This window comes from Notothenia rossii, assembly GCF_949606895.1.
Source record: "Notothenia rossii genome assembly, chromosome: 11".
Classification (NCBI taxonomy): Eukaryota; Metazoa; Chordata; class Actinopteri; order Perciformes; family Nototheniidae; genus Notothenia; species Notothenia rossii.
The window spans coordinates 31426977-31446683 of NC_136910.1; the positions used below are offsets into that span (position 1 = coordinate 31426977).

The window sequence follows — 19707 nt, forward strand, 5'->3', positions numbered from 1 at the left end:
AATGTTACAAATAAAAATTGTACAGTGTATGGTTTTGACTTTGAAAATTAGAAATCTGGTGAAAATCTACTGTGTACAGTACATACCGAAGTGTATGGAATTATGTAAATGTCATAACTTGTGTTAGCTTTTTTTTTATATTATATAGTCTTATTTGAAAGAGTATTATTTAAAGTTTCTTATCTTATAATTAGAAACCACTTGCAATTCTATCTTGGCGATCAAGCATGTGTTTATTTATAACACTTAAAATTAAACTTCAAAATGCTATTGAATTTTTCCTAAGAGGTGTTTCCTCTATCTGTGTAATAATTCTGTACTACCAGCAGAGTGCACTGTTGTAATTTACAGTTCAATCCACTCGGGAAAACTGTTGCAAAACTGACCTCAATTCAACAAGAAAAAGTTTATTTTCCTTCTTAAAAATGGGAAGAAAATTACACTATGGTAAAACAACACAGCACATAACCGCCAAAACACATTTGCAAACAGGAATATTTCAAAAAACCACCAATACACCCTAGAAAGCAAAATTCCAAAATCAGATTGGGTTTTGATAAAACTGAGTACTTTCAAATTAGCATTTCACGAAATGGCGACTGCCGTGTGGTTCATTGTGAACATGAGGGCAAGACAAGATGGCAACTGATTTTCCAACCTTTAACCTGAAGAACAAAGGGATTTCAAAACACACCTCGTGGCTCTCACAGCGGAGTTGAAATAATGGTGGGGTGATCTTTAGTTTAGAAAATGCAACACACAACAACACTGTAGTTTTAAAATAACATTTCTATTTAGTTTACAATGATAAATGGGCCTCATACCCTTACGTCATAGCCCTCAACCCATGTACGTACATTTTTTGACTTTAAGAGCCAGTATGTTTATCTCTTCTGTTTAAACACGCTATTATGGGACAAAATGGGACGCTATCCAAACACAATCAGAAGAATATCGTCTAGCTGACGCACGAATGTCGCTTTTTCTCGTCGTAATATATAATCACACGCAATGTCTTGTTGAAAACAGAAAAAAGTAACCACTGAAAGCTTCAAACTCCTCAGGCCTTTTCCTCGAAAAATGACTTTTTTTAAACAGCCTCACACTGTTGTTAACACAAACACTCACTCCAATAACCTAAGCTTCCAACTGTGGCTGTGTCTTTGCCTCAAGCAGTCCCAACCGCTTAATGGCCTAAAACCATTCACGTTAACTTAAAACGTAACAAGAGACACCTATTGAAGTGATTGGCCTCTAGCCGACATGTAATAACAGACAAACGAATAGCATGCAGGGTTAAATGTAAGAAAAAAAGAAAATGAACTCACCCTGCCTGTGACAAAGCAACGCCACCGAGAATACCAATGTTTATCAATTTAGGCTTGTTTTAACTTTAATTTAGGCAGTCTTTCTCAGGAGTCCAACTTAAAAGACAGACACACACTCCTATTGTTCACTATGTAATCTATTGAAGATTTTGAATAAACAGGTACTTCTTTACCTTTCTGTACGGGCCCGAGTGTATGTCTGCCAGCATCGTTCAAGCTCCTTTGAAAACTGCAACTGCTCTCCCGGTGGAACGAGATCACGTCGGGGTCATACCAATTGTTAACTATGTTCATTATTCTCGCGTCCAGGAGAGAATCTTTAAAAATGAGACTAAATGGAGTCTCTGAGAAGATTCAAATGGGATACTTTAATTTAAAAAAAAAGGCGCGGTAGTGTTACAAGCAGAATATTGTTCAAGTGAGGAGAGAAAAGCTGCAGCTCCCTCTCGCAATGGCGGCCGTGAAGAAGAGCCACACAAGTCTTCGTACTTCCCGCTTCCTGGCTGTTCGCTCCTCCTCTCTGGGAGCTGTAGTGACGTAGGGGACTCCCCCCTCGTTCTTCTGAGTCCGATCCGATATTGCGTTATACAGAGGATTCCGACATTTTACATTCATTGCTTACTTCCACATGCCTCTTCTCCTCATATTCTCTTTCATCACTTTTCATTTAACACATTCTAAACGCTGTAATTCATACTTTAAAAATACTGGAAATACTTCACAGCATTTTGGTTTCCGGTGGAGTTCCGGATGTTGTCACATGCTACCCACGTCTGTAAACAATAGTGTATTCAAATAAACTGTATCTTCATTTAATATTCAGCATGGTAGTATCTCGACATCTATAGTTGTAGTGTTAAATCAGTAGGTTTCGGTTTGCACCACTCCATGTCATTTCGCTACTAAATTCACCTCTTTAGGAAATCGTATATTAGCCACATGCTAAATGCTAACCGGAGATGAAGGATTTTCAGAATAAAAGGTTAACTGGTTGTGCACGAGAATTTCTGTTTTTTTCAGTATAGAACAGCGTTTAAACTGACGGTATGTTTAAGCTACATTATACCTTCAAAACATTGATTTTAATTTCTAACACTGTACATTGCTGTTTTAGTCTGTGCTCTTCTAATTAGTGTCTACAGTGTGTGCCTATTGAGACGTTTTGAGCCATGTGGGACAAAACCCGATCATGCCCCTCCCTCTCACTGTCAAAGTGAATGGTGACTGTAAAAACTACACTACGCATGCACAGAGTATTTTCCAATTTAATGTGTGGCAAAAAAAATAATGACCATAGGGGCACTGAGCTGCCATCCCCACCATACGTCATCTCACATAATTCAGAGCTGATTGGCTGTCAGTACATGTGCCGCGAAAAGTGTGGTGTGTGAAGAGGAGACGAGAGAGGTGCAGTGACGCGTCCTAAAACCCGGACGTAAGCTGCGCATGGCTTCCCTCGACAAAAAAGCAATGACATTTCTCTATAGAGAGGCGAAGTCCCTCCCCTTCCGGGAGCCTCCATGGGACCCCGGAAGCGGAAAATTATACATTGAAGTCAATGGAGAGAGAAAAGTTATCTTTTGATCCCGTTTGAATTGTGCCACGAATGACACATATGATGTTTGTCAATCTTAAAAAATCATTTCCATGCAAAAAAAGTCACAGTTTGTCGTAAAAATGCTGAAATATAAGACTATGAATAATACGCAACTAGAAAGACTACAAATCCCAAATGCATTCTGGGTCGCGTAAGTGATGTCATAGGCGATAATGCTCCAAGACTGGTTGTGACTCGCAAAGCAAAGAGGAAGAAGAAGACTGATTTATTCCCTCCAATAAATATAAGATTGCTCCAATAAATTCACTTTTACAAGATGCCTGTGTGCTTTGTACGAGGTTGTAATCACAAAAGAGATCATACCACTTGCTCGTTCTATCGCTTCCCGTCTGATGAAAGGACCAGGAGTCGTTGGACCAAACATATCAGGTAATATACATGTTTTGCATGGAACATAGTCAAGTTAGCTACCTAGCTAGTAGCGAGCATGTTAGTTAGCATTATATTACATTACTTAGCCTTGTCATTTGTATTAGCCTTAACATGAAGTAAACCAAAATGTTAAACAGTAAGAGTAGTCATGATGGTAAGTATTTTGTGAAACATTTGAAGAGTAGCCTATCGCCCCCTCCACCAGGTGCTAAGGGGGCGGGAGGTAGGCTAACGCCACATTAGTATCAGCGATCTTTTCTACTTAATGCTATCTGCACAAATGGTTAACATTGACCATTAAAAGATCAGGCAGTTCAGGGAGAGTCGAAGGAAGGCAGGCAGCTTTGCATGACATTCTTCTGGACGTGTTTCATTGTGATGATAGTGAGAGTGAGTCAATCTGTTTGTTGGAAAGACAGTAGTTGAGTGATTACTGAGAGAAAATTATTAAAAGAGATAATTATTCAGTGTTGTTACTTTAAAGTGTTGTTACTGACCTTTTTCTCTTTTATTTTCTTTACCTCACCTGTAACTGCTGAGACCCTGAGGAACATGCACACTGGTCTGACCTGCTCTGGTAACCTGATTTCCACTGTACGTAATAGTATTTGGTTATGGTATATTATTTATATACATCAAAGGCACAATGCACCCCTCAGAGACACACATGTATTGAGTGTGATATTTTGCATTGGTCATGTGAAATCATCTTTACACACTAGAAAACTGTAGGAGCGGCAACTTGTTTTGAAATTGAATTTTTAATATCCGATAATAAAGTTGATCTGTTTTCTTTATTCTTCTCTCTTCCCAGCTCCATCCATCACCATTCTCTGTTCCTGCCAGGTCCTGCTTGCTAATCAATGCTCATATTTTTTTTACACAATTACAAATAAAGTCAATGTATTGTATGACATGAAGTTGTGCTTAATTCTGAGTCAATAATAAATTCATTCTGCCTTCAGCTGCAAAATTATTGTGGACTGCACCGACATCCATGTAGCAGCCCCCCCCCCCCAGTAAGATGAACCAAGCAAAGCTGACATACTCAACATACAGCTGTGCTCTTAAGTTTACATGAAGAATTTGTGAAATATTGGTAATAACAGGTTTAAATGATTATTAGTAATTAATTATATAATTTTCTCATCGTAGATGAGCAGATGAGAAAAGCAGAATATGCAGCTGCCATTTTCCACATGGAAAAGAGAAAGGGCCAAGTGTATTTGAGTGGACAAAAGAGAAATCCCAAATACGAAAAATAAAATTATACAATTTAGATATGTATACAAATAAATACATATCCTATATACACCATGTATAATGATGGTGTATGATGTAGAAGGAAGTGTGGTAGATAACAATTAAATATAGAGTTACATACAGATCCATGTTACAGCAAAAGATGGAATAACTAAGAAGCACACAGTATAATAATAATTACACGCAACAATTAAATAACTGCTCAGCATCTCCACCACAATCCCAATCTGCTGTGTCCTGTTTTCCTCCCCTCTGCATTACACCCCATCACACATACGAAACACAACGCAGAGTCCGAGGGTGTTAAGAGTATGTTTATTTAAATGTCCTCCTCTCTACTGGCCAACACAGGGAGCATATGCTGGGTGTAGAATTGTTCCAGGAGGAGGAGATTTCCATGCCATGCAGGGTCTTTGGGGATGGGGATGATGATCCCCTCCTTCGTGGTCCACAGTAGCAGAGACTCCGGTCTGTGATTTGCAGCTGTTATATAATATACAATACATTTTTTTGAAAAACATTTGATCAAAAAATAAGGATTTGGTCAGGATCTAGAGTCAGTGTGTAGTTTATTAATTAATCAATGCTCTCTACATTAGGAAAACACATACCAGTGTACCAGAGGGAGTCACACACAGCTGTGCCTAGATAACCAAACAAATTGACAACAGGGATGCAAACTCATCAGGTATGAAAAAGGTGACAAGGATCCGAGCCCCCTGACCCCACAGAATATCGGCTTTAAAATGAGGAATAACAGAGGATTTTAGCAGTCAGAACAACTAAAGCAGCAGTGTTAATATTAACAGAAACGCCATAGAGTCACATCTAATAGAAATATATAAAAAGCATTTATTTTAATTGTGTAGCAGTCAGTTTATAATTTTGGCAGCACTGTTGAGCATTTTGAAAATGTATTTTCAGGCCTCTGTGCAAGGCTTAGTCTTTCTATCTTTATAGCCACTGGTGTAAAGTAACTAAGTTCATAAACTCAACAAGTACTATACTAGGGTACAATTTTGAGATACTTGTACTTTACTTAAGTATTTCAATGTTTTGCTACTTTGTACTTCTACTCCACTACAGTTCAGAGGTAAATGGTGTACTTTTACTCCACTACATGTATGTAATACCTTTAGTTACTTTACAGATGTGGATGAATGATGTGAAATATAATCAAGTGTTAAATCAGACTTTAGTTCCACCTGGAGTAAATCCAAAAGCTACCCTGCAGTATACAAAGTCATTCAGACTAGCTGCACCTTTACCAGCTTTGAGAACACTTTCATGATCAATCATTATAAAACGTATCATATTATTCTGAAATGGACCAATCTGCAAAATGACTACTTTTACTGTCGCTACTTTCACTATATTTTGATAATAATACTTTTCTACTTTTACTTGAGGAACATTTGGAATGCAGGACTTTTACTGTAACAGAGTATTCCTACACTCTGGTACTTCTACTTTTACTCAAGTACAAGAACTGAGTACTTCTAATTTTAATCAATTACAAGATATATACTTATACCACCTCTGTTTATAGCCTATGAAAAAAACGATTAGAAAACGAAGGCTAAAGCTAACGTTAGCAGATAGTGACAATGTATGCTAGTTAGCTAGCTCAACGATAATATTGCGACGGGAAAAAAAAACTTTTCAGTGCACATCACGCTCTGCCGCTCCGACAGGGAGCTCTACTCTGAACACCTGAACGGCCCGTTCTAACAGCTGTTCACCAGCGGTCCAGTCTGTGCCACAGGGACTCCGGACGCACAGTTAATATTAACGAACGCACCGTAGGTAATGTAGCTGCTGAAGCTAGACCATCATCGCCGAGCAGCAGAGGCTTATTATACATCATGAGCAGAGCCGACAGGCAGGAAGACTCGAGCACACAGCTCGCGCTTCATTATAATATATATAAAAAAAGCTCGCGGCCGCACATTAATCCGGGTCCCAGACCCCCTCCCATACCCAAAAAATATTTTTATTGCAGATCTACAGGAATCACAAAGACGACCTATTTTGGATTCAAAACGGAGAATTTCGCCGAAAGGTGACAAGTTTGCATCCCTGGACAAGATAACCAAAATCCTTGAATCTACACACAGCAAATAAACTCAAATGACACAACGAGATGTAAAAAGGAGATCACACATATAGTCGATATAGAACTGGCCGCTTCAATCTGAAGAGCAACTAAAACAAAACACGGGAGTGTATCTTGTTCTTGTGAACACTAATGTTATCCACAGCATACACAGACACCACAAAGTTCTTAAGGAGAAAACTAGTTTCTAAAACAAAACACGTTAGTGTACCTTGTTAGCTAGCTGACATTAACCTTAAACATTGCACTCATATTACTCACTGAAACCTTGTAAAGCCGGTCCCGCATGCTGGCTCTTACAGAACCGCTCCCTTTCGTGTATGTACAGCTCTCAACATGCCCAGACTTGTAGTGATTTTCACCTCGTTTTATACTTTTTCGCCTCATTCTGAAAGAAACAGGTGAAATTTACTAACGTGACAGCCATCTTTGTGATGGTGACGCGTATTGTGCGAGACCAGAGACCTGTAGTTCACTGAGCGGTTTCACACAAAAAAAATTGTAACTTCACAGTTTTACGACACATTTTTATTTTTTTGACTTGCAAAATGTTCTTTTAATTTGACAAACATCATATGTGTCATTCGTGGCACAATTCAAACGGGATCGAAAGATGACTTTTCTCTCTCCATTGACGTCAATGTATAATTTTCCGCTTCCGGGGTCCCATGGGTCGGAAGTAGATGGGCGGGACTTCGCCTCTCTATAGGATTTTAGAAAATAGCTCGAAATAAGATCTGTGGGAAACGTACCTGTTAGATAAATGCACGTTTTGTTCCACATGTCTACCCTACTTTTATAATTTTTTTATCATAAATCTATCGATTAGATTTATGATTCAACTTTTGAAATTACAAGAAGATAAGGGGGACTTTTACAAAAAAGTAATAGAGATTTTTGTCCAGAAGGATAGCATGGACTTCATCTTCAAGTCAATGTAAGACCACCATTTTATTGAAAATGGGATCTTACTAAGAGAGAACAATTCAATATTTAAATGATAAAATTACATGTTTTGGGTATCCTTTTGTTGAACTGTCTGTTTAAAATTAATCGAAGCATCAGACTAAAAAAGCTTTTGAAAATAATATTATATTTTGATTTAGGTCAAAATATAATATTTGTAAACCTGAAGAGTCAGAGCCAGTGCCAGCCATGAACCTCACTGCAGAAGCTTATATATAGACATCTAAGTTGTTTGTGCCCCACCACTTTTGTACATATAAAAACGACACTGCTAACAAGTAACATGTAATGTAATATTAAAAACGATTATCCACTACTTTGAAAACATCAATTTATTGAAAAAAAAAAAATTGAACAATATGTTTTTAACAGGTGATTACTCTGAACTTTAAGTATAATTCAACTGAAGAGCCAAAAAAAAAGAAGAATAGTTTTATTTTGATTATGTTGTTTTCATAATCGTTGCAAGCCAAAGTCGTAATTGCGATTAAAATACGGTTAATTGAGCAGCCGTACCTTGGTATGAAAAAGTTTGAGAAACACTGCGCTAGTGGATTATCAACGGGGGAAGCCTCGCTGCGAGGAAATTATACAGATGGCCAGTCCGCCCCTGAAAAATGTCTATGCACACGTTAGTATTAATAATAATCAAAATAAATTGATAAAACATTTTTATTATTTTATTTTAATTTTTGTAATCATCTCTCAACCCCCCCATTGTTCATTGTGGTGATAGTGAGGGTAGTCAATCCTTTTTTTGGCAAGACAGTAGTGACGGCCATCTTGGTGACGTGTGTTGTTGTGCAAGACCAGAGCTGTAGTTCATTGAGCGGTCTTATTAGCGAGTAAGTCTTATTCACAGTTTTAAGGCAAAACATTTTTTTTAAACTTGCAAAATTATCTTTTAAATTAACAAACATCATATGTGTAATTCGTGGCACAATTCAAACGGGATCGAAAATAACTTTTCTCTCTCCATTGACTTCAATACATAATTTTTCCGAAATAAAGGTCCCATGGAGGTCCACCGGAAAGGGAGGGACTTTGCCTCTCCATAGTTCACTTTTCATTCAGGAAGCATAACGCTGCTCTGTCAGTACGCTTGTCCCTCTTTGTGATTGGTCAAATGTTGCTAACCCCGCCCCTTTCATGTGAACGTGCACTCAGCCGGACAGAGAAACCCTGGCTTGAGTCACCGAGTTGATAACCAGCGTCGTAGGACCGCTTTGCGAGAGCGCGTTTGTTTTGGGTTAGGTAAGCCATATCCAAACATATCCAGGGTATGTTGAACTGGATTCGTAGTACAGGTATATGTATATATTCAAATATATGTTTTTGTCTTTGAGTACAGCAGGTTTCATTATCATGCAGAGTTCCTGCACCCTGCCACTCATATCAAATTTACTTTGTAAGGCAAGGCAAGGTTATTTATATAGCACTTTTCAGCACGCGACAATTCAAAGTGCTTTACAAAACAAATTAAAAAGACTTTTTAGGAATAAATACAGTAAAAGTACATTATATAATGGCATTTTACAACAGGCATTAAAAAGCAAAGATAATAAAATAAACACAACAGGTGTTACAATACATTTTTAAAAGGCATACTGTAGCGCGAAAGAGATATGTTTTCAGTCTCGATTTCAAAATAGTAAGAGTTTCTGCAGACATGCATGATTTGGGTAGTTTATTCCAGATTGTCGGGGCATAATAGCTAAACGCTACCTCTCCATGTTTTGTTTTTACTCTCGGAACCGATAGCAGACCCGTCCCAGAAGACCTGAGGCACCTTGATGGTTCGTAATTATGTAGGAGATCAACAATATGCTTTGGTCCTCAACCATGGAATGAAAAAAAAACTAGCAATAGTACTTTAAAATCAATTATTTGGCCTACTGGAAGCCAATGTAAAGATTCAGAACCGGACTGATGTGATCCACTCTTTTAATGTTAGTGAGGACACGAGCAGCGGCGTTCTGAATCAGCGGCAGCTTTCTGATAGATTTTTTTGTCAGCCCTGTGAATACACTATCGCAGTAGTCGAGACTACTACAGATTAAAGCATGGACAGGCTTTTCTAAGTCCAGTTGTGACATTAGTTTTTTAATCAAAGATATGTTCTTCAGGTGATAGTATGCAGACTTAATGACAGTTGCAATGTGACTGTTAAAATTCAGGTCTGAGTCCATCCCTACACCTAGATTTCTAGCTTTACTAGTTGTTTTGTAGTCTGCCGACTGAAGCTTTGCGATTACTTCTAATCGGCCCTTCTTTGCTCCAAAAACAATGATCTCAGAACTTTCTCCAACTGAACAAACAAAAAACTGAGTCATCCAGTCATTGATGTGCTCAATGCACTTGCTCAGTGTTCTAATCGGAGAATAGTCTCCTGGTGTACTTTTAAAATAAATCTTGGTGTCGTCTGCATAGATATGATAGCTTGTATCGTTGTTTTTAATAATTTGAGCCAGTGGTAGCATATAGATATTAAAAAGCAAAGGTCCTAAGATGGAGCCTTGAGGAACCCCGCATGACATATTTGTCAAGGTTGATGTGTAGTTGCCTATTGAGACAAAGTTTTTTCTGTCCTTTAAGTAGGAACTAAACCAATTTAGAGCTGTTGCTGAATGTCCCACCCAGTTTTCTAGACCAGTGGTTCTCAACCGGTGGGTCGCGGACCCGTTTCGAGTGGGTCGCAGATGTGTGAGTGAAGAAAAGAAAAAATCCTTTTTATGTTTTGGTGGAAAAAAGTCAAACTTTTATTTTTGAAGGCCCGATTTTCTAACGCTGTGACGGAGCTTACACACGGCGGCGTGCGTTGAAGCTTGCCGGCGGGCATGTCTGAAGCTAGACCAACAACCAATCACCTGAATCTCCCGCCCCGGACACACAAGCAGCGGTTTGATTGGCAAGAGCTTGTACTGGAATATGATTTGATTGGCTGTCGCTTCTGTCGAAGCTTCAAAAGTAGAACGCTTTGCTCCCACAATGCAGTTTGGCGAAGCCTGACGTCACCCCATTCAGAGTGAATGGGCAGAGTCCAAGTCATCGTACACGAGAATTCACAAGTCTGAGTCCAGTGATGCGGGAGCATCAGCTGGATGGGCGGGATCATGGGTCGTGAAGCGGTTCTGAAGGCGAGGCGGTGAAGTAACCCCATTCAATAAGCTCCTGCGCACCACCTCAGACCACGACTGCTGATGGCCAGGTGTTGAGCAGTCTGTGGAAGGATCCCACAGAACTGTGTCATGTGTAGCTAGTAGAAAACAATATATAATATATTTTTAATAGATCCTTTCAAGAGACTGTATTATAATTGATAAACTCACTCTGTTTCTTTTATCGTGCAGAAACTAAATTGTACAATTTAGAGTTTTGTGGGAAGTGTACCGCAAGTTTCTCTGACTGGAGGGACATCACTTGAGGACATTTATCAAATTTAGGCCAATATAACTCCGTCGTACTCCAAAGGAACTGTAAACAAACATTGATGTGTTCATTCTGGTGGAGTTTAATTTAAACAAAGAGAATGATAGCAGTCTTCTAATTTCAGTGTTGAACTGCTTCTTTAGTCAGTATTAAAGCACGGCCTTGTGGAATGTTGAATCAATAATTTAATGCATTTATTTAGAGCAGGCTTGATGCTGGGTTATCAAAGACGACTTTTTTGTTTTATAATATTATCCAATGCAAATATTAATAAATACAATATGGACCTCATAGCCATTTTTTAAGGATCCCTTACATTAAAATAATTTGAAAATGATACTGAGATATATATTTTACAATTGCAAACTCTCTGGCTGTACAGTTCTTAACCAGATGATTCCACCCTTAACCACTGCATGTAACTGAAGTGCTCATTGACAAAACACCTCTGAGATATTAACTGAGAAAGAACGGTGCCAAAAGAAGACAAAGCACACCATGTCAGGGTTTCCATCAATAATAACACATTATTAACATACATTTAAAACATACAAATCAAAGGAAACAAGGCAGTGGGCCAACAGCAACACTGAAATGAACTGACGGAATGGAACCACGCCATGTGAAGACGTGTTATCTCATTCATTAAAACAGTGCTGTTGAGATGATCCCAATCATACCTGTCTTTGTAGAAAAACCCCAGGCAGACAGATATTTGACTCTCCTTTATTCCCCTGCCTTCATCTCAAACAGGCTGAAGGCTTCTCCTCTGTTCTGAACCTCAGGGAGTGAAGCTCGGCTCCTCACACTTCATCCGTTTTGGAATTAAAATGACGAGATGCCTGCAAAGTCTTACGAAGTTTTGAGCAGGTCGTAAACGTAGATAAGGAAGTCGTCATCAAACTTGATGAAGTAGACGGAGGGCTTGGCCTCCACCTGGTGGATTACCATGCCGGTCCGCTTGCCTCCGTCCTCCCTGGCGTACTCCACCTGTTTCCCCACCAGGCTCTCCTCCACCTCCCCAGGCTCCCGCTCCGAGGGGGCGCTGTCGTCTGCAAGCCCACACACACATTATTCATATTAACACCATCTCGCATGCTTCTCACTCTCCATGTGAAACTGGACAGATTAAAGCTTGCTGACTGAATTGATATTTCTATGCCATTTTACTTCTAAACTAAAACTAAAATGTAATGTATCCATTGCTATCGGGATGTTAAGAGCATTCCATGGAATATAACAAAAAGTGTTTCTGAAATAAATTACATACCCCACCTTTAAGTAAAACATTGTCATATTTGTACTTTATTTTTTTCTTATTACTCACTACATTGTTTTTGCAGATTAAGTTACTTGTTCATTTGCAGATTTAAATTATCAATACAAAAAGTAAATAAACTAATACATAATAAATCATATATCATAATTAGTTAAGCTGCCCAGAAGTATATAAAGTAATTCAAAGGGTTAGGTTTAGGGTTAATGCGTCAATAATTATAACACAATCATTTAAAACATATGGATCTTTAATGGGCTTTTGTGAATATTTACATATATACCTTTACTTTTGGTACTTTAAGTATATTTTGAATCACACTTTTGTACTTTAGTTAAGTAACATTTTAAATACATTACTTCTGCTTGTAGCAGAGTACTTTTACACTGTAGTATTACTACTTTTACTTAAGTAAATTATCTGAGTATTTCTTCCAACTCTGTGGAATATTCATTCGGATATTATCCAAATGCTCAGGACAGGTGAAGGGCCCTCCTCTCTAAATCTCCACCTCAAACTGTGTAGAAGCAGCTTAGTGAACTCACTGGAGTCAGGCATGATGCGGAGGTCTCCCTCTTTGTAGTCCTCCAGCAGCTGGTACATGTAGAGGACTGGGTCCTTCTCGTAGGTGATGTAGAACCAGGTGGTTATGATGGGGGCCCGGGCGAGCACCATCCCCCTCCACTCCTCCTTTGGACCCTCCTCGGTCTCGAACATGTGCTCCACAGCTCTCCCAATCATGGTGTCCGCCAGGCTGCCGTCTGAGGCATGGGGCTTAGCTGCTGGGAGAACGGGAGCCGCTGTGACAAACTTCTGCACTTTTCCTTTAGTCGCCTCACTGCTGACTAAGTTGGCAAAGTGAATAAAGCCCCCCCCCCCCAACCAAGAAGGACTTGAAAACAAATTGACTGGATGTGACCTGTCTGGCTCAGCTTGTCATTAAGCTTCACACTTTCATCATGCTAAGCTGGATGCCAATAAGTATATCCATAAGCAGGGGGCAATTATTGCTATATGTGTTAGCATCAATAATAAGCTAAATGTTCTGCGCCAGTTCCACTTATTTTCGGCGAGCTTTGTCAACCAGTGAGAGGCCTCCAGGAAAATCCAGACATATTACACACAGACAAAGACTACAGGCAGGACTTTCCATTAGACATGTGAGAGTAAAAGGGGTATGGATAATAAACTGTTTACCGGCAACAAGAAGTGAAAAGACTGATTACAGCTAAACTAGCACACTAACTGAGCAGCTGAGGGTCTTACCCAGTCTGTCGGGGAGCACCTCCAGGCCCTGAACCCTCTCGTCTTTATGGAGCTCCAGACCATAAACACAGTCGAAACCATCGTACTTTATCAGGAAGAGAGACGGGCTCACTGGCACCTGATGGACATACATTCAAATAATTAGTTCCTTGTCCCTGAGCTTCTTTCCACACCCTATAGATCCTTTAGGTTGGTGTCTTTGCGTCAGCAGTAATAAACACTTTAAGGGTTTGGAAGCAAGTAGTCATTTTAAAGCCTCCATTACCAAATAAAGCTTTGAATGTCATATTGATCGTCATATTTTATGACGTCATCACCCTACATTACATTTATCTTTATCAATAAATGTGGACTTGCATCTCACACCTTATTTCCCTGTACTGTGTTCATGTGTGCACCAAAGCAGCTTCCATGCATAGCCGTGGGAACCAGTGGCCGGTCCCTGTTTTTTTTGTTTTTTTAAACAGGTTTGAAACGTCCATCCCCAATTCTATTGTGTATTCCTTGGATACTCTATAGCAGGGGTGGGGAACCTCCGGCCGCCGGGCCGTCTACGGCCCGCGAGACCATTCGCTACGGCCCTCGAGGTAATTTATAAACACGCAAAAAAGAAAAGAATTACAAGAAATCTAGACCGCAAAAAAATTAAACAGGCGAATGCCTGTTTTTCCTGGCCAAGGTCAGGGTCCTTGAACACAACACGAGCCTAACGTGTCATCACGTGGTATATGTCTCGTCTGACAGGGGAGCATGGCAGGGGAGCACCAGAACGTCACTTCGGCACTTCCAAAAATTGCAGTACCCATAAGGAGCCGTACACATGCCGCAGTTTCTGCGTGGCTGTGTCTTTAATTGTAAGCCCAGTGGCAATATGTTCATCTTTCATACTGATCATACAGTCAATAACTTATTTGTTATTAGCATCTGGTTAGCTAGCTATGCTAACGAATATAAGAAGCTTTTTATCCAACCAGTGAGGTAAAGGCACATCTTTATATGATCATTATAGTTCTAAAAAAACAAGAGAATAAAGTAAACAGGTATAAAATACTATATGACAGTAAATAAAAGTTGTTATTAATAAACAAGAATACAGTTTGAAAGGGGAGTGATTTGTAAAATATCCATAAAGAAAAATACATCTGCTTCCAGTTCTGTTTCATATGGATGTTGAGAGATGTATCCACAGATCTCCTAATGTTGCTCTCAAAGTGCACCAGATTGATGCTTTTAACTTCAACATTTAAAAAAAAATCTTCCCGGGGAGGTGAGGGCCCCCCTAGAGGAGGTTAGGTCCCCCCCCACTTAAATCACGTCAACATGGATAGGAAACGAAATACATTTGCACATATCTTGTGTCCAATATACTTTCTGTTTTGGTGGTCATGCCACAACCGTGCACGTGAATGCATGCACGAGTCATGGTAAAATATCTGGATTAAGAGGTTGCTTTTTCTTTGCACGGCATGAAAGAAAGGCGAAATGAATGGGCTGTGATTTTAGTATTTTTAAGCAGAGGTCAATAATTTTTACGGCCCTCGGAGGATGTTGAAAAAATTGAAATGGCCCTTGAGAGGAAAAAGGTTCCCCACCCCTGCTCTATAGAGTGGCGAAGTCCCTCCCCTTCCGGGGGAGCTCCATGGGACCTTATTTCGGAAAAATTATGTATTGAAGTCAATGGAGAGAGAAAGATTATCTTTCGATCCTGTTTGAATTGTGCCACGAATTACACATGATATCTGTCAATTTAAAAGATAATTTTGCCAGTCAAAAAAAAAAAAATGTGTAACAAAAAGTAACACATTTTTTTGGTGTGAAACGGTCAATGAACTACATCTCTGGTCTCGCACAAGAACACAGACGTCACCAAGATGGCCGTCACTACTGTCTTGCTAAACAAGGGATTGACTACCCTCACTATCACCACAATGAAACACGTCCAGAAGAATGTCATGCAAAGCTGCTTGCCTGCCTGCCTTCCTTTGATTCTCTCTGAACTGCCTGATCTTTTTAATGTTTAATGTCAACAATTTGTGCAGATATCATAAAGTACAAAAGATCGCCGATGCTAATGTAGCGTTAGCATTTCTCCCCCGGGCTTAAAAGTATTATAGAATGATCACACCGGTGTGACAGTACTCTTCAAAGGGTTCACAAAATATGACTAGGCTACTACTCTTACTGTTTAACATTTTGGGTTACTTAATGTTACTTCATGTTAAGGCTAATACAAATGACAAGGCTAAGGCTGTAATGCTAACTAATGTGCTTGCTACTAGCTAGGTAACTAACTTGATCCAGCCACTCCTGGTCCTTTCATCAGACGGGAAGCGAAAGAACGAGCAAGACCCATTGTTGGTGTGATAACAACCTGGTACTAAGCACACAGGCATCTTGTTAAAGTTATCTTATCTTAGCTATCTCTTATTTGGTGGAGGAAAACAATTGTGACATCAGTTATGACATGACTTACGCGACTCTGGGATTTGTAGTCTTTCTAGTTGCGTCTTATATTTCAACAGTTTTACGAAAAACTGTGACTTTTTTGACATGGAAATTATTTTTTAAGATTGACAAACATCATATGTGTAATTCCTGGCACAATTCAAACGGGATCGAAATATACGTTTTCTCTCTCCATTGACTTCAATACATAATTTTTCTGAAATAAGGTCCATGGACCGGAAGTAAATGGGCGTGACTTCGCCACTCTATTGACCTTTATCTTTTCTACTGGCTGGGGCGCCAGCTAAAATCTCGCCTAGGGCAGCAAATTGTCTAGAGCCGGCCCTGCCTGTCGGTGGAGGAGTGTGGTCTGGCTGTGGGGGCTGTGGTGGGATATGGAGTCAAATCCGCCTCCTGCATGCCATGAATAGTGCAGTGGTTATATTTTTAGTAGGGCCGGGACTTTAACGCCTTAATTAAGATGAATTAATTACACAAACATTAACGCGTTAAAAAGATTTACGCATTTTAATCGCACTTATTTTTGCACCGCGGAACGTTTCTCACTGGATGAGTTTCAGGGGTACCGATTATACTGGAGCACCAACTAACGTTCATGACTTCAGAAAACAACAAACCACAGTGAACAATAGTCAAACGTGAACGAAGAAGCTGATGAGACCGCTTTGGTTGGCCCCGTGGATGGGACATTTTGTTTTAAAAAACGGACGGATGGAAGCGTCGATAAGAGCAGGGTTGTTTGCAAATTATGCAAAAAGGAATTCGCATATCACCGCAGCACATCAAGCCTCAAGTATCACCTCAATGCAAAACACATAGCAGCTAGCGTGGAAGCTAGCGTGGACGTTAGCCCGACTCGGAGTACAAGGACCCACACCCATTTTTAAATCAACTGTTGGTAAATCAACAAAGTCTGTTATGGCCTCTGAAGCAACAGAGAGATGTTTTCTAATAGTCAGGGTTCTCCAATCTTCTGAATGTATTTGAAAGTATTGTGTTTTACTTAAAAAACAAAGTGTTATAGTTTACAGAAGGTCTACCTACCTATAGGCTACCTGAATCTCTGAAATGTACTATATTCCTAAATATGCTATTGCTAAACTTTATGGCAAAAATTGCACTTTTCTGTAGGTCTTGGTTAAGTACCACCTTGAAAAAAATAAACAATGTTTTGTTGCTTAAGCTTATGTATTCAGTCATTATTCAATGATATTATACTAAAATCCATGTGAAAAAAATTGCTTCTCACTGTTCTCAGGTCAAATATTTATATGTGATTAAAAATGCGATTAATTTCGATTAATTAATTACAAAGCCTCTAATTAATTAGATTAATTTTTTTAATCGAGTCCCGGCCCTAATTTTTAGACTGCACTGGGAAAGCTAACCAGCTGGTGGAGAGCGGGATCATGATTAAAGGGACGCTGTTCAGGGTTTCTCACACATAGACTATACTTGGGCGGGCCACCCAGGTATATTAACGGCCGCCCAAGTATATTTCGCGACCCATTTAGATTTTATTATTTTTTTAATCTTTTTTTTTTTCTTCCGTGACCACGACGCCATCTGCGATTGATTAACTTGTGGACAATGATGTTTCCCGATGGCCTGGCCTGTTAAGTGGTCCTGAGGAATTTTTTAGCAAAAGTGGGTCTGCCTCACACAGGGTGACTGGCTGTCTACATGATGTGGCCTGCCGACATGGCCACTGTCATACAGATCATAAATCAAAGCCTTTGATTGGTCTCTTTGTGTCATTCAAGTTCAGGATAACCTCAGCTCAGGTGAGGTAAAGGACTCTGAGTGTTTAGATAGTTCACTTAGTCTAAGTTATCTCAGTGGGTCTCAAATGGTTTGGTGACCATTTATGTAAACACATATTTCCATTTGAGGGGGGAGTGATTAGTAAAATATTCATGAATAAAAATTAAAAAAAGTGAACTAGGTGAAAAAAGGTAAGATACACTTTTAAAACTTGTTGAGAGCTAAAACTAGTCTTTGCTGCTGCCTCAAAGAGGAGAAGGGAGGAGAGGAGGGAGACAGGAGAGGCTGATTCAGGAGCACAGACACACTCACAACTATAAACTATACATGGTTATGGCCATGATTTTATGATTATTGAAATGTATACAGTTCTGTTTCATATAGATGTTCCCATAGATCTAGTCTCTTTATTTTCCCCTCAAAGTGCACCAGATTGATGCATTTAACTACAAAATGTAAAACAATCTTAGGTTCCTAAATACATTTACACATTTTTTTTAAATAGTAACCCATGTCCATATGTTTATTTGTGGGTAGTATATTTAAACTGTAGGGCTATCACTATGTGCCCTGCTTGTACCTGATCGCTCTGCCATGGCGTGAAGGGTCTGCTAACAAGCGACCAACTGAAAGGTTAATGTTAATGTTGTTGCACGTCACAAAGGCACGTCACCTCAAATCCACCCGCTACCACCACCCACCCAAGTATATTTCAGATCTGTGGGAAACACTGGTGTTACCCGTGCTACCCCTTGTCATTCCTGCAAAAAAAGCAACCTGGTCTCACCAGAATGCGTGACTCCACCACGACTCCTTAACACTGCATTGCGTGGTGGAGTTACACACCCTGCTACATTTACGTGTCGGCACCACGGACAAAACCCCAATGTAAAGTGAACAGTGTTGTGCTGGTTACTGAAAACCAGTAACTAGTTACCATTACTAGTTACTTCATTTCAAAAGTAGCTCAGTTACTTTACTGATTACTTTACTTAAAAAAGGGCTCCCATTAAGGCCCTTATAGCCTTCATTTCAGTACTGTTATTGCATTGGAGAATAATACAATCTGTTGATCAAGAAATAGCAATAGAAATATTAGAAATAGCCTGCATGTGTGTTCTACAACAGGGGTTCTCAAACTTTTTGTTTATGCGGACCACTATTTATTATCAAAGATCTTCGCGGTCCATCTCATATGCAAATCGTGCAAATAAGTACATATATAAACGTAGTGTTAAAACGCCGATATTTTATTATAGTTAATTATAGACAATCAAAAGTAAATTGAAGCCTATCTGATACTTTTGTGACTGGTGTCTGTCTGCGTTGTGTATGTTTCTCAAAGAGGACGGCGGACGGTATTTTAATGAGGTCATCCCAAACAATGTCACAAGTGCGCACGCGCGCAGTGCACAAAACGAGCAGACAGGTCTACAAAAAACTACCGGTATGCTTAGTCCTACTTTAGTTACCGTACTGCAAAAAGCAGACGGCGCTGCGCTCAACACACACAGACTCAAAACCATGGACACACAGGCATATAAGTAACATAAACAATGTATAGGCCTAAGTTGCATAAAGGCTTGAGCTACAGTATTGCAACCAAGCAGACAGCGCTGCTTCTCTCTCTCTCTCTCTCTCTCTCTCTCTCTCTCTCTCTCTCTCTCTCTCTCTCTCTCTCTCTCTCTCTCTCTCTCTCTCTCTCTCTCTCTCTCTCTCTCTATCTCCACTTTCAAAATCTATTTAAATCTCAAAGCAAACAAACAAAATTCCCAAAGTTGTCCTGAAATGAACTTATTAAATAAACGAAACGAAAAATATAGCCTACTCAGGGGTGGATCTA

The 19707-nt window shown here is 39.6% G+C and overlaps 2 protein-coding genes and 2 long non-coding RNA genes across 10 annotated transcripts in view; 2 read left to right on the forward strand and 2 right to left on the reverse strand.

Annotated features, from left to right (window-relative positions):
- Positions 1-3561, reverse strand: part of LOC307023996 — a 208560-nt gene extending 204999 nt beyond the window's left edge. Inside the window, exon 1 of the long non-coding RNA XR_013803817.1 lies at positions 3454-3561. This is a non-coding gene — a long non-coding RNA (uncharacterized lncRNA). The remainder of the gene's footprint in view (positions 1-3453) is intronic.
- dnajc25 (DnaJ (Hsp40) homolog, subfamily C, member 25) overlaps positions 1-19707 on the forward strand; it is a 90340-nt gene that overhangs the window by 30403 nt on the left and 40230 nt on the right. The window contains exon 4 of one of the 2 annotated variants that reach the window (XM_079657734.1): positions 11846-12005. The exons of the other annotated variant lie outside the window; for it this stretch is intronic. Within the exon in view, the coding sequence (XP_079513860.1) occupies positions 11846-11870 (25 nt within the window). The 3' untranslated portion in view covers positions 11871-12005. Of the gene's footprint in view, positions 1-11845; positions 12006-19707 lie in introns of those variants that run through there. 2 annotated transcript variants of the gene reach the window in all.
- Positions 3774-10398, forward strand: LOC307023992. Its single transcript, XR_013803813.1, has 2 exons — positions 3774-3912; positions 4133-10398. It is a non-coding gene; the product is annotated as an uncharacterized lncRNA (long non-coding RNA).
- The window catches only part of spina (spindlin a), a 57727-nt gene continuing 49274 nt past the window's right edge, over positions 11255-19707 (reverse strand). For 5 of the 6 annotated variants that reach the window (XM_079657736.1, XM_079657738.1, XM_079657737.1 and 2 more), the window contains exons 6-8: positions 13635-13752; positions 12914-13150; positions 11255-12144 (exon numbers count right to left, since the gene is read on the reverse strand). In XM_079657736.1, the coding sequence (XP_079513862.1) occupies positions 11945-12144; positions 12914-13150; positions 13635-13752 (555 nt within the window). In that variant the 3' untranslated portion in view covers positions 11255-11944. The remainder of the gene's footprint in view (positions 12145-12913; positions 13151-13634; positions 13753-19707) is intronic. The other variant, XM_079657741.1, reaches the window with a different exon arrangement.